We start from the raw sequence: 16,049 nt of genomic DNA, 5'->3' as shown, positions 1-16,049 counted from the left end.
AGGAAGGCTTTCTTATCTCTCCTTGCTATTCTTTGGAACTCTGACTTCAAATGGTGTATTAAGTTCAGTTGAGTCGCTTAGTTGTGTCCGACTTTTTGCGACTCCATAAACTGCAGCACACCAGGCCTCCCTGTCCATCACCAACTCCCGGAGTCCACCCAAACCTATGTCCATTGTGTCAGTGATGCCATACAACCATCTCATCCTCTGTTGTCCCCTTCTCTTCCTGCCTTCAATCTTTCCCAGCATCAGGGTCTTTTCAAATGAGTCAGCTCTGCATCAGGTGACCAAAGTATTGGAGCTTCAGCTTCAACATCAGTCCCTCCAATGAACACCCCAGGACTGATCTCCTTTAAGATGGACTGGTTGGATTTCCTTGCAGTTCAAGGGACTCTCAAGAGTCTTCTCCAACACCACAGTTCAAAAGCATCAATTCTCGGAGCTCAGTTTTCTTCACGGTTCAACTCTCACATCCATACATGACTACAGGAAAAACCATAGCCTTGACCTTTGTTGGCAAAGTATTGTCTCTGCTTTTTAATATGCTGTCTAGGTTGGTCATAACTTTCCTTCCAAGGAGCAAGCCTTTATCTTTCCTTTTCTCCTTTGTTTTTTGCTTCTCTTCTTTTCATAGCTATTTGTAAGGCCTCCTCAGACAGCCATTATGCTTTTTTGCATTTCTTTTTCTTGGGGATGGTATTGATCCTTGTCTCCTGTACAGTGTCACGAATCTCCATCCATAGTTCATCAGGCAGTCTGTCTGTCAGATCTATTGTCCCTTAAATCTATTTCTCACTTCCACTGTATAGTCATAAGGGATTTGAGTCAGGTCATCCCTGAATGGCCTAACGGTTTTCCCTACTTTCTTCAATTTAAGTCTGAATTTGGCAATAAGGAGATCCTGATCTGAGCCACAGTCAGCTCCCGGTCTTCTTTTTGCTGACTGTATAGGGCTTCTCCATCTTTGGCTGCAAAGAATATAATCAATCTGATTTCGGTATTGACCATCCGGTGATGTCCATGTGTAGAATCTTGTCTTGTGTTCTTGGAAGAAGGTGTTTGCTATGACTAGTGTGTTCTCTTGGCAAAACTCTGTTATCCTTTGCCCTATTTCATTCTGTACTCCAAGGCCAAATTTGCATGTTACTCCAAGTATTTCTTCTTACTTTTGCATTCCAGTCCCCTACAATGAAGATGACATCTTTTGGGGGTGTTAGTTCTAGAATGTCTTGTAGGTCTTCATAGAACCGTTCAACTTCAGCTTCTTCTGCATTACTGGTCGGGGCACAGACTTGGATTACCGTGATATTGAATGGTTTGCCTTACAGAGATCATTCTGTCGTTTTTGAGACTGCAACCAAGTACTGCATTTTGTATTCTTTTGTTGACTATGAGGGCTACTCCATTTCATCTAAGGGAGTCTTGTCCACATTAATAGATATAATGGTCATCTGAGTTAAATTCATCCAGTCCCGTCCATTTTCGTTCACTGATTCCTAAAATGTCAATGTCATTCTTGCCATCTCCTGTTTGACCACTTCCAATTTGCCTTGATTCATGGACCTAACATTCCAGGTTCCTATGCAATATTGCTCTTTACAGCATCAGACTTTACTTCCATCACCCATCACAACCACAACTGGGTGTTGTTTTTGCCTTGGCTCTGTCTCTTCACTCTTTCTGGAGTTATTTCTCCACTGATGTCCCAGTAGCATTTTGGGCACCTACTGACCTGGGGAGTTCATCTTTCAGTGTCCTATCTTTTTGCCTTTTCATGGCGTTCTGAAGGCAAGAATACTGAAGTGGTTTGCCACTCCCTTCTCCAGTGAACCACGTTTTTTCACAACTCTCCACCATGACCCGTCCATCTTGGGTGGCCCTACGCTGTATGGCTAATAGTTTCATTGAGTTAGACAAGACTGTGGTCCATGTCATCGGTTTGGTTAGTTTTCTGTGACTGTGTTTTTTTTGTGTAGTTTTCTGTGATTAGCAATGAAGAAATGCAAATCATAATGAGGAACGAGATATAAGTTTGAAGCTGAAAGAAACAATAACTGAAATGAATTCAGTTCAGTAGATGTGACCAGGATAAAGAATCAGCAAATTTATAGACAGGTGAAATGAAACTATATATTCTGAGGAGAAGAAAGAAAACAATGAAAAAAAATCCACAGACCCTAGGAGACCCATGGGACACGAGCATGCACATGCATTGTAGGAGTCCCAGAAGAGGAAAGAGAAAAGGGGCAATAAGAATATTTGAAGAAATGATAGTAAAAAAACTTCCCAAACATGACAAAACACATGAATCTCCATATCCAAGAAGCTCAAGGAATTCTAAGAAAGATAAATTCAAAAATATTCATCCTAAAATAATACTCAAACTGTATAAAGGCAAAGAAAATCTAGAAAGCAGGAGAAGAGAAGTGATTGTGATATGAACAGGATTGTCAACACAATAGCTGTTTTCATAACAGAAACCATGGGGTCCGGAAAGCAATAGCTTAACATACTTATGTTGCTGAAGAGAAAAAAAAAACTTAACCAAACAACTGAACTAAAAATTTGGCAAAACTATTCTTCAAAACTAAAGGAGAATTTAGTCAATCTGCTCTATAAGAAATGCTACAGTTTTTCAGATTGAAATTAAAGAATATAAGACAGTAACTCAAAGCTCTATGAAGAGATAAAGGACTGAGTTGAGGACTCACACTTCCAATTTTAAAAATTACCTCCAAGGGAATCAAACCCGTGTGGTATTGGAATAAAAATGGAGATAAAAATCAATGGAACAGTATCAAGATTCCAGAACTAAACCCATACATCTATGGTTAATTGATTTTCAACAAATGGTGCTGGGAAAATTGGTTAGCTATATGTTAAAGAATACTGTTAGACGACTGGCTCATACTACACACAAAAACTAACTCAACATGGATCTAAGACCTAAATCTAAGAAGTATAAACATCTAAGAAGAAAACAGACACAAATTCTTTACAATTTTGGATTTTGCAATGGTTTCTTAAATATGACACCAAAAGCATGTGACAAAAGAAAAAAATTAATTAAATTTCATTAAAACTTAAAAACTTTTGTACATGAATGGACACTATCAAGAGAATGAAATAATAACCTACAAAATGGGAGGAAATACTGCAAATCATGTATCTGATAAAGAATTAATATCCAGACTATATAAAGAACTCTTACAACTCAACAACAAAAGGGCAAACAACTAATTAAAAAAAGAAGGAACTAGAGACAGACATTTTCCCCAGAGTAGATATACAAATGGTCAATAAGCACATGAAAATTAAAACCACACACACACACAAAAAAAGTCAAATCCGCTGGGTCAGCTATAAGAAAAAAATGTAAAATAAGCAATGTACACGAGGATGTGGAAGAAAAATTGGAATCTTTGTACACTGCTGTCAGGAATGTAAAATGGTGTAGCTGTTTTGGAAAGCAGTTTCGAAATCCTCAAAAAGTTAAACATAGAGTTGTCATATGATCCAGCAATTTTAATTCTGGGTATATAATCAAAGAAGTATAAACAAGTATTCAAACAAATTCTTGTACATGAATACATGAAACACTGGATTCATAACAGCTAAAAAGCAAACATCCCAAATGCCCCTCAACTGATGAATGAAATAAACTGTTCTATACCCATACAGTGGAATATTATTTGGCCATAAAAATTGAACCTCTGATACAGTATGGATGAACCTCAAAAACATGCTAAGTGAAAGAAGCCAGACACAAAAGGCAATATAATGTATGATTCCATTCATATGAAACATCCAGAGCAGGTAACACTATACGGCTAGAAAGAAGAGACTAGATGTTGTCAGGGACTAAGAGGAAGGGGGAAATGGAATGACTACTTAATGGGTGGGATTTCCTTATAGGCTAATGAAAATGTCTTGGAACTACACTGAAGTCATGGCTACACTCCATAGTGACTGTACTAAATGTCACTGAACTGCATACTTCAAAGGGTTTAATTTTGTTATGTCAGTTTCACCTCACTTAATAAAAATGTAGCTACTCTTGCCACACTGTGCACACACAGTCTTCTATGTATCACAACATAATGTGAAGATATTACTCATAATACTACTGTCTCTTATCACAGGTAGATGGCTGGAAGTGTCCACGGCATGGACTCTTAAGTAAAATTAAGCTGTAATTAAAATTAGAGACATTGGGATCCCATCAAATAACTAAAAACCTTTTAGGGTAGAACCTGAGAGCATCTCTAGTTTAGAACACAGACTGATCATAAAGTCCATTAAAGCAAGTAACATATTTATCTAGGTAAATCCAAGAACAAACTGCTTGTCCCATGAAAGAACAAAGTGTTTGTCCCACGAAAAAGTATTCAAAGCAATTTTAAAAAATTGAACCAAACTAATTAACATTTCTTCTAATACTAAGTTGTCTAATACAGTAACCACTTAAGATACGATAATGTAAACTGAAACGTGCCACAACTGCAAAGTATACACTGGATTTCAAGGGGTTATTTCAATAATTCTGTATTGATTACATGTTAAAAAGATTTGGAAATAACTAGGCTAAAATTAATTTCATTTTTCATTAATGTTACTATAAAATTTTAAGTCACATTTAAATCTATTTAAGTCATATATATGACTTGCATTATATTTCTATTAGATAGCACTACCTTAAGGGAATTCTTTAGAAAATTCTTTAAGGTTCCATAGGACATTCTGAAAAACTGTACCTTGTATACAAACCAACCAAAAAACCCCCAACATTCTAGACAGAAGTGACAAAGAAGTGATCTATCAAGTTTGCTTCCCCCTTGATTTGTAATGAAAAACTGCATTCTTTGACATGAGGATAATACTATCTGCATAAAATAATTCAAATTGATGAGAGAAAATTTCAGCTGAAATGAATTTTAATAGAACCAATCCAATTCAACATACATAAGAACAATGAACTACAGAGAATTCAAATAACTTCTTAGCATTTACACTGGTGTCTAAATGACAGAGTAAGGAGTAGATAGATCTTCTACCATTTATTCCAGAACTGTTTCTACTTTATTCAACTATTCATAAAATATCACAGCATTGGGCTTCCAATAGCCTAAAGACACAAACTACAGCCTAATGGTATTAATCCTGGCTGTATACTAGAATTCTCTGAGGAACTTATATATTTTTTTTAAATATGGATGCCCAGCTCTCAATCTCCAGATATTAGTCAACTACACATATTTTAAAAGCTTATTAGAAAATTCTAATGAGCAGCCAGAACTGGGAACTAATGACCTACTTTACCCAGATGCAAGCACAGGCCTATCTTGAAACAATTTTTTAGGTACAATTCAATGAACAGGTAATAAAGAATGAAGCAATCTGCTCTTCAAACCACGGCTACTTCAAGGAGCAAACAGAAACACCTGAGGATGATAAGCAGCCTGTAGGCATTGGTATAACTAAACTCTTGATCACCAATACCCATCCTAATTGTTAAATATTTTGAACATCACCCTGTGAAATTTTATGTCAATCAAAGGGAGCACAAAAAAGATGATATATTATTGCTGGACAGAATTCTAAGTCTAAAAACTAATGTAACTCCATTTTACAAATGGAAAAAAAAGACCCAAAGAAAAGTGGCTTGTCAAAGTGACAAGCCTACTTGGTGGTAAAACCTGGACTAGATACCAGGATGAGGCTAGTCATGTCTCCACATCAAGTGCTGTTGTAGCAACAACAACAAGGGGATTGCAACATACACTTTCTTTGTTAGACGAAACAGAAGGGAATGGATTAGAAAATGTATTATTCTAAAGAACTGTTTTTGCACTGTCATGATATAAAACATTTCTTATCATGATTGTGGTAAAAGTTTACAACAACCCTGCCACTCTGCAGTAGCTGGGATCAAAAACAGTCTTTAAGTCACAGGGACTTCTTTTCCCAGGAATACTCCAATGATCAAGTTTCCAAATTACACTGCTGTTATTTCAGGGATATTACATTTTTAAAAAGATACTACCAAGGGAGAAAAAATATTAATAATCTGAGTTCAGTTCAAGAGTCATATCTTGTAATAGAAACAATTCTACCAGTTTCATTCATTATAAATGAAAAGAATCCAGGTCTCTTTTGCATGGTTCACATTTTGATCAATTTGTGTGTCAACTGTTGGTTCATAAAAGTTACCTGGTGTTCTGCTTCCTGGAACTTTCATGTATAGCTGAACTGTGTTCATACCCAGTATGGTATGACCAACGTGGCTTAGAAGGTTTCCTGCTGATACAACACGCACAAAAGCAGGAAGTTTAGTCAGCTCATGTAGCTGCAATTTCCACCTGCAATAAAAAAACAGATCAAGAGTGAAATCGTGCTATAAATATGTGTAGTAAAGAACTTTAAGAACCTTGTGTTCCAATCAGAAAAACAATCAAATCTATAAATATTTTACTTCTTCATAGGAAAACTCTGGAATGCTTAAATTTTTAAATTTTGCAAAGAAAAAAAAAGCATCCTAACAAAAAGCATAAAAATTAAAGAAAAAAACTGACTTCCTTATTTTTATAATTGTTGTATAATTTTATTTTACTAATATATTTTATATAATTATTACGATTGTGCAACAACATATAGAAGGGACTTGAAAATGTATACAAGAGTTTTAAGTCAAAGAAAATAATTGTAAAACCTAGCAAAAATAATTTGGCTAAAACCTGCATACTAATTTAGAAAAATGACAATGAACAAAACAGAAGAGGAAACTAGACAATTCTCAGTCATGCTAATAGGACACCTCTTTGTATCATTTAACAGAAACACTACTAGAAAGACTTACTTTTTGTCATCAGACAGGTCAATGTTGGTCCCAAACTTTATGGTTTTAAAGGGTCCTTTTCTTCTCCTCCCAGAACTTAAAGAGAGAGACAGTATTAGAAACATGCCTTTTAAACAGAAATACTAAGTGGACATTACAAATTACTTACTTATCTGAAGATGTAGATTCATTATCTGAGTAGTCTTTATGGTGACTTCTTTTCTCATTTTCTTCCTGTAGATTAAGCAAAAAGCATTCCAGCTTAGTATTTATTCTGCAACCTTTTTACCATACAGTTGAAAAGTTTACATATAGATCAATGGTGGAGTATTGAAGCTAAGTTTCTATAGACCTCTCTCACACGAAAACTTCTTCAAAGACCACATTAAATAGAAAGCCAGGCAAAGTCAAAACTCACTGGCATGGTATCTAACCCCCTCCACTAGCCACATAGTCTTCCTTTCTAATATTCTCCTATAAGGAGAAAAACTATACATTCTCGTTCCTGCTCCACTCCTCCCCACTTTCAAGAGAGATGACACTTAGGTTGACAGGCCCAGAAGTGGCAACCTTGATTATAAATTTCCTCAACTAACAGAGGTATGCATGTATATGTAATTATATATGTATGCAATGCATATGGAAAGACAGAAGTTAAGATTTTCTCTGTTCTTTATTATGGACAAATGTGAGAAAGTTATTTCTGGGATAAATCTTTTTTCCCTCAAAATGAATTATATGTGAATTATAAACATTTACAACATTAGCAAGTAAATTAAATGCTGGACAAATACAGGAGCTTTTCAATGCAAATATTACTATTATTTGATTTCCCTGTCACTGACATGGTATCTTTTTACCCCTGTCCTACGATTTCTGACTTAGGTATACTTAGTGACATTTCTGCCTCCCTCCCTTTAAATGTGTATGGTTTTTAAACATTTGTTAAATTTTTCACACGTCTCCAAAGCACACACAAAAACCATTGTTTCTTTGATTATGGATCAATTTCTATTTAAATACTCTGCCTCTCATCATCTTCTTCCAAAAATTTCCTCGATGATCTCTGAATCCTGCTTATTATCTATTTCTTTTCTGACCACTATACTACCATGGAGTTGAAGTATCTCAGAAGTTTGAACTAGAGAGATTTATATGAACAACAAATTTACTGGAACTCATATAAGTTGCAGGATAGTTTTTATTAGATGACTTTCTCTATATGATATAGAGTGGTACTGAAAAAGGAACACAATCACATGATTAGCAGGTACAAATGTTGCCTAGATTGAAAATGTGAATTCAGGGCAGAATTTTAAACAGAGATAAGCAAATTTAATGAATTGCAAATAAAAGACTGGCAGGCACATATTAAATTTCAGCTGTGGGATATGTACAGAACAACTTAGTACAGATAAGTGTTTGAGTAATACATTTAATAAAGTCACTTTTATGGATGTTTTATGTTCACTTTGTAGGAGAATTCACGAAGTTCTCATTTCAGTGCTAAAGGATTTTAGTAATGCTTCATTGCTGAAAGGCCTATGAATCTTAATAATAATCCTGATTATTTTTCAAAGTTTTGTTCCTTAATTTTCTGTATATTTTAAAATAACTTATGCCTCTCTTGGAGTTTTCTCTTTCAGACTAAGATGGATAATGCTTCCTGGAAGAGTTATATATCAGATAATACTAACCTGATAGTTTAATGGGAAGGCATAAGACAAGGAACTCTGCAAGCATACAGCAAACTTGAGACTTAGTTTATCCTCTAATATCAGCAGTTCCCAATTAGGGATAATTCTACCTCACAGGGGACATTTGGCATGTCTGGAGACATTTTTGATCGTCAAAACTGCAATAGGGTATAGGGGGTGTGCTACGGACATCTAGTAGGGAGAAGCCAGGGAAGCTACTAAATATTCTACAATACACAGGACAGCCCCCCACAACAAAGAACTATCCAACCCAAAATGTGAATAATGCCAAGGTTAAGAAACACTTCTTTAAATAGAAATATCCCAGAAATGACAGAGATACCTCACTAGACAGTAACAGTATTTATCAACCCATAGGTTTGCTTAGACTTAGTAGTAAGAGTGAAGTGGAAAGCATTTATAAAGTATTTTATAAAAATAAGAATAATAAAAAACTATTTTATGTAACAATAAAATAATGAGATGCTTACAAAAGCTCCCTTTCAAAGCAAAATAGTATAAAATAAAAATCTCCAAAATAAAATAATTTTCAGTAAGTACTTACTCTCAATGATTCCTGGAAAGAGGAGGCCTGGTACTGTGCATATTTAGCAATTGTAGTATGAGATCTATTACTTTCACAATGCCAGATTTTCTTTGTTCCAGTGGGATCCCAGTTCTCATCTGCTGGCTGCAACAACTGTGTCCTCACTTCCACCATATGTTCATTGTTAGCTTCTACCAAAGTTTTGGTAGAGAAAAGTCCCAGGTCTTCATAAATAAATAAATGTAGTTAATAAGTAAAAATAAATTTGGAATAATATTTTTTAAAGTGCTTTTATTTTTCCTTTAAGTAAAAAAGAAAAATGTTTCATGGTACTTATCTAATTCCCCTGAAACACAAGGGCCTCTGCACACTCTGAAGCCCTGGACCTAACTGTCATGCTATTAACAGAGGGAGAAAAATCAAGGGGCCATGGAATGAAGATTCACTCATTTATTCAATCTCTGAAAGTTAAAAGAACTATTTAGGAGGCTACAGTACTTAATAGTAATATCAAAGTTTTCCCTGAATCTTGTATTAAGAATTTCTATTAGTTAACCTAAATCATAATTATATAACAGCAAGAAAATAAAAGCTAAATTAAAAAAGTAATACTCCCTCTCTCCCTCCTTCTCTCTGACAGGAAAATATTAAAATGAAAATGTGAAAAATTACAACAAGAAAATAGAAAAGTTTCTGCTAGTGCTTTAGAAGTTAATAGATAGTAAAGGAAATTCACAGATTGAAATGAGTCAAGAAAAAGCACTTATAGCACATTTTTGAAAATGTGGAAATGAATATCACAAGCCACAAGTAGAAGTAAATGTCGCTGCCTGAAGGAGTTGGGACTAAAGGAGAAGAAGGAGTGAAGCAGCTAATTACAATTTTAAACACAGGCTGTCTTCACCTTGCACAGTAGGTTAAGATCACAAAAGTGACTATGCAATCCGCTACTGTGCACAACAGTGTTAACCAATGGGAAAAATCATAATTGTTTAGCCTTAAAGAATATTTGTCAACACATCAAAAAACTGTTAGTCATGAATGTATAGGAAAGTGAAAAAAAGTAAATATTTATTTAGTAAATGTGTTTGTTGCCTATAACTTTATAAAATTATAGAATTTTTATTAAATTAAAAAATTTAAGTTATGTATTGCAATTATAACTATAAAAATTTAAATTTTAACTTTTATAAATTTAAATAAATAAAATATTCATTATTTATCTAAAAAAAAAAAAGAAATTCACATACTTTTCCTTTTTCTTATTTAAAGCTTACCCAACTTAAGAGCTCCAGCAAGGCCACGTATTACTGTAACAGGGTTGTTTGGATTTGTACAAAATTGATGTAATGGAGGAAAGAAAGCATCACGTTTATTTTCCAACTGCAAAATTAAAATATACTGTTAGATCTCTATAAAGTAGACCTTTGAGAAAATATTATGCCAAATTCTCATTATTTTATTTCAATTTAAATAAATAATACATTCTATGCGCCATTACTTCTATTTTTTATATTTTATAGTATTTTATCACTATGTCTTTTGATTCTAATTGGAGTTAGATAGTAACTACATACATTTCTCTTGTTCATTATATCTTGAACAAAACACGTGAGAGGTAAAATTTAAACTTCGAAATCAAAATGGTTTAAATATTACTCAGCCGTAAAAAGGAAGAAAGTCCTATCACATGGTACAACATGGATGAATCTTGAAGACACTTTAAATGAAAATAAGTCAATCACAAAAAGAAAAACTGTGCAGCATAATTTAACTTACATGAGGTATCTAATGTAGCCAAATTCATACAAATAGAAAACAGAGTGATGGCTACCAGGGGCTGGGGAGACCAGGGAAGAGGGAGCTGTTTTTTAAATGGGTATTAAACTTCAGATCTGCCAGATGAAAATGTTCTGGAGAACTGGTTTATAAACAATAAGAATATACTTAACACCACTGAACTGTACACTTAAAAATGGTTAAGATGATAAATTTTATGTTATGTGATCTTTATTATAAAATAGAGGAAAAATCAGTTTTTAAAATCAATAAAAAAATTGGGGGTAGAAGTGGGAAAATGGGAAGATGGAAAGAAATGGGGTAGGAGGACCTATTTTGGAGAAAGATAAATAAGAGCTGCTTTGACTGAACTCTTATCAACTTCCTATATGAGATATCTAAATGTCTGTTAAGTAAAACTAATCCTCAGTTCTAAATAATCTATTAAGACATTTAATGACATATCATCATATTTTATATTCTTGAACACTTTTTCTTTGGGAAGGTAAATATCATTTTTTTAGTAGATGGACAAAACAATGAATATTAAGGTCCTTACAACTAGTAAAATGCAGATTTAAAACACAGCTTACTTCAAAAAAGTTATTTTTAATGGTTTTTGCCAACATCTATTAAAAATAAGGGGTAGTAAAAAATTATTTTGTGCTACTGTAATAGAATCACAGTTAATAAATATCTGAGAAGGCATGTTTTAAATACTATTACAAAATCTTTTTGAATACATCATTTTCCCCTGAAACATTCAAGCTGCCACCAATAATTTTAATGTTTCCTAAAGGGCATCCATATTGATTTAAAGCAAGATCTTACGAAAGACAGGTAGGTGCAAACACTGGTTTGATTTATTTCTAGTCAGTCAATTCAGACTCACATAAATACTAGGTGTAGGTGGATTCAACTTTTCCTTTGGCAAGGGAGGGTATGGTGAAGATGGTGGTCTTGGTGGCGGACATTTATCCAATAAAATGCTACTGTTAGATAAGCCATTTTTACCTAGGTTCCTTTAAAACAAAACAAAACAAACAAAAAAAGAATAAATCAGCTGTACATTTATTTAGAACACAGAAAAAAAAATCTGAATTAAGTCTTAACTAATTTACTGGGTAGTTGAACAAATCTGTAAGATTTGGATCCACCAGGAAAAAATTGAGAGCAATTACTCATTTTAGTAAATACTTCAGTAAATATAGGAATCAAGCTATCTCTCACTGAAGAAAAATAATAGAAAAGATACTGTGTGCTCAGGTGCATCCAACTCTTTACAACCCTCTGTCAGAACCCTCTGTCCATGGAATTTTCCAGGCAAGAATACTGAAGTGGGTTGCCATTTCCTACTCCAGGGGATCTTTCCGACCCAAGGATCGAACCCACATCTCTTGCTTTTTCTGCATTGGCAGGCAGATTCTTTACCACTGAACCACCTGGGAAGCCAGAAGAGATACTATAATACATGAATTATTGAGGACATTCCTTATACTGTTGGTAATTTTCCAATTTTTCTTTACCTAAAGAACACAAACCCTAATTTCCTCTCCACCATCTTCCACCATCAGATGCTTTCCATTAAATGTTAAACAATAACTTGACCAAAAAAAGTCTAGATAATTAGTAAAAATCTCTCTTTCTATGTCTCATCTCAGTAACTGTAACAAGAATATCTTTGTGACAATTCTCAAACCTGAAAAGATCTTTGTTTCTTTTCTCAAATGTTGGAAAGAATTTTCTGTGAAACTCCTTGACAAAATTCAGCAAGACCCCAACCTACTATATTTTACAGCAAATGACACCATTTTTAAAAATGAAGCATATAGTTCCTACCCATTATCTGACAGTCTATTGTAACAGCTATTACTTACTAATATTTGGTGTTTCTTTTTCTTTAATGATGGCATGTTAGTTAAATTATCAGTTAAAATATGGTAAAATTATTCCCAAACTGCAATTCTTTTAGTATAAGGAAGAAAAAGAAAAGTATTTTCTATTTCTTAAAGTTTCTACCCAACTTAGAAAATCAGCAAAATATAATGTTGAGCTTTCAAATCATTCCTGATTAACTAATTTACCTCACTCAATTATTACATGTTCAAAACTAACCATTACATTAAAATATCGAATATTCTTAACATATTAAAATTTCAGATGAATTTGAAAATTATAATTATGGTAGAGTTAAAAAAACTTAGTAATTTTACTTACTGAAGAAGGAACTAGCAATTTTTTATCATAAACAACAAAGGTTGAAAGCTTCTGTAGTACTGGAAAAACCTTACAAACCAGTCTGTTCTCATTGGCACTAATGAAAACTAAGGCTTGAAATTTCACTGAGATGTTACACTACAGCATCATGGATGACACTTTTTAAAATTTTCTCAACTACAACGCCAAGTAAAAACAAGAGTTCGACAGGTATCAAAGAATGAAATAAGTTTAAAATAATTGACTCTTTCAAAAAAGTATGTGAAATAGTCATTAAAGTGAAATTCTAAGTTCAACTAACATTTAAGGTTATAAGAAAAATAAATGAATATTCAACTCATTACCAGCTTTCAATAATTCTCCACAGTGTATCTGTATATTTAAAGACAGACATGATATTTAACCTCTTAAATTTAGGTGTAAAATTGGTACTAATTCATAAACTACACGGCAGTAGAAAATGCTTGGCTGGGACTACTAAAGAAACAATTCAAATATTATCATTAAACCAATGCCAAGAGAAAACATTCACTTACAATTGCCACATAAATAAGTTTTCATGCTAAATCATGTATCAACCACTGTTTGGAATTTAAACAAAATTTCACTCCAAACACATAAAATTTGTTTGCCAGAGCAGGAGATGGATGTACTGTATAGTACATAATTAAATATTTTAAGGAATTAGATCAAGCATTTTAAGGATATGGATCAAGTATTAAATCTGTACCATAAAAGAATATCTCATGCTAATTAAACATGACACAAAAATTTAAGCTTCTAAAACATTTTGGACATTGAGAAATGAGGCAAGAATAAAGGGTGTGATTAGTCAGCAGAATTCTGCTTCTATCATTTGCACAGTTCTGTAACAAAAGTTAGAAAAAAGCAAATGGGAAAGTAAATAAAAGATGTAGCTGCCTTTATTTTAAGATAGAAAAAAATGTGAGGCATGACTAAGAGAACTGAAACTGACTCAGCCATTGGATGCTGCAATTTCAACTGTAAACCAAAAAAAGAGGCAAAAGTATTGTAACTGACTTCTGATGATGCACAGCACTGACCACTAAGATGACCCCAACAAGAGTCAGATTAAAAATATTGAACACTTTAAAAACTAACCACATATGTGAAAATAAGAGGGTAGTTGCACTATGTGATCAAACTGCAGTTAGTAGTTTCTCACTATATTTCAAACACTGACTCCCTGCCTAGTGAGGACAAGTCTGAAACAAATAGAAATTTCCCTTAAGGAACTGTTACTGGTAGCTTCTATATAGTGACTATAACCTTTGTCCACTCAAAACACTAAACGACAGAGATGTGGTTAACAGGAAGAGACTCGTATCTTTTGAACATGTATGTGCTCAACACTGTTCATAATACTTCAAGCCAAATAATGTATTTAATGTAACAACCCAAATATATATATATATATATATGTTTAATAATCCAAAGTGGAGAAAGGCATTAAAGAAGCAGGTGCTGGAAAGGATTTAGACATTATCCCATTTTAAATCCTTTTCTCCCATTTTGAAACTCTTTTCCTGAGCAATGTAGATTATGCTATTTAGTTATTGCCCAATTATTTTATGGGCTTCCCCAGTGGCTCAGACGGTAGAATATCTGCCTGCAATGTGGGAGATCCAGGATCAACCTTTGGGTCAGGAAGATCTCCTGGAGAAGGGAATAGCCACTCACTCCAGTATTCTTGCTTGGAGAATCCCATGGAAAGAGGAACCTGGCAGGCTTAAATCTTGGCTTAAATTTACTTCCAAATTTACTCTCATCATTTGGTAGAGAAATGAACAGTGCTCTGTAGATAAACTGGCCTACACTTTTAATTATCTTTGATTATGAAGTTCCTAGGCCAGAAACATCAAGTCTCTTGCATCTACGTCACTTTCCTTTTCTAAGTTCTGGACCCCTGCCCAGGTCAGGACACCATCAACAGAACAGAAATGGGAAACAATATGCCTACCATTTGCCATCCTAACTTTTCTCTAAGCCTCAGAAGATTTTTATCTCCGATTTATCAGAGCATTTTTTTCTTGCTTCTTCATTAGATAAACTGAGGCCCAGATTTACTGAAATAACCCAAGCAACCCCAGATTTTTGATGTATCTAGCTACTGACAATACATATCTGTACACACACACAAATCAAGTCTCTGTAATAAGGCAAATTGTCACTAAGAGTTAAAAGATAAAAATAAATCTTTATAAAAAAGTGTACCTTAAAATTCTGAAGTGAATTTTTATATATATATATATATACCTCAAAGCTGAGAGGAAAAAGTATAATCTTTAGTATTATACTTTTATAATCACAAATCACACCTAGTTACTTACAGCCTAAGACTTTATTAATGAAAACTTAAGGTAACTGCTATTGTATACGGTTTGTAACTTGTGTCTCCATGGAACTCTGACAATATTCCTCTCCAGAATACCATTAGGTCCCATATAGTCCATGTCAGTTTTGGACCTCTATATTTTCCCCCACTTTCTAGCAACTATCCTGAAGACTACAGAAAGCAGGAGAGGGAGCAAGACCCTGATCCAGCACGGTGGTAGCAGCACTATCTAGGAAACGGGACAGAGGCCCCAGCAGCTGAGTGCAGAGCAGGTAGAGGACAGTACAAACTGGCAGCGAGCCAAGGCACTGCATCTAAGGAAAGACCAGTACTGCACTTGATATGGATACTAGAACACATCTATTCTTTTTAGGCCCAGAGTTGAAGTGACTGACTGACATTAAACCCTTGCTTTCTAAAGAATTATATTTTAGAAATCCAGGAATCTCACACACACTTTAGAAGAAATTAGTCTGATTTAGAGATCATCCAGTGTGGTTTTAAGTCACTGAACACGCAAAATATCTTATAGGGCGGATAAAATAAATTACAGAAGTTATCATGTTGTAGGCCACCAAGGAAAATGCTGCTAGCAATGTGGACCCAATAGGGAATACA

General features: G+C 34.1%; 1 protein-coding gene across 15 annotated transcripts in view; it reads right to left on the bottom strand.

Moving 5' to 3' along the window:
• The window catches only part of KDM6A (lysine demethylase 6A), a 179,744-nt gene that overhangs the window by 25,544 nt on the left and 138,151 nt on the right, over positions 1-16,049 (bottom strand). For all 15 annotated transcript variants that reach the window (XM_070461821.1, XM_070461816.1, XM_070461817.1 and 12 more), the window contains 6 exons: positions 11,751-11,880; positions 10,357-10,462; positions 9,098-9,303; positions 7,005-7,069; positions 6,857-6,931; positions 6,211-6,359 (listed from right to left, as the gene is read on the bottom strand). In XM_070461821.1, the coding sequence (XP_070317922.1) occupies positions 6,211-6,359; positions 6,857-6,931; positions 7,005-7,069; positions 9,098-9,303; positions 10,357-10,462; positions 11,751-11,880 (731 nt within the window). The remainder of the gene's footprint in view (positions 1-6,210; positions 6,360-6,856; positions 6,932-7,004; positions 7,070-9,097; positions 9,304-10,356; positions 10,463-11,750; positions 11,881-16,049) is intronic.

The sequence above is a fragment of the Odocoileus virginianus genome, chromosome X, assembly GCF_023699985.2.
Source record: "Odocoileus virginianus isolate 20LAN1187 ecotype Illinois chromosome X, Ovbor_1.2, whole genome shotgun sequence".
In the NCBI taxonomy this organism is placed as follows: Eukaryota; Metazoa; Chordata; class Mammalia; order Artiodactyla; family Cervidae; genus Odocoileus; species Odocoileus virginianus.
Note: the sequence above shows the minus strand (reverse complement) of the source record. Positions and strands in the feature narration are given on the sequence as shown.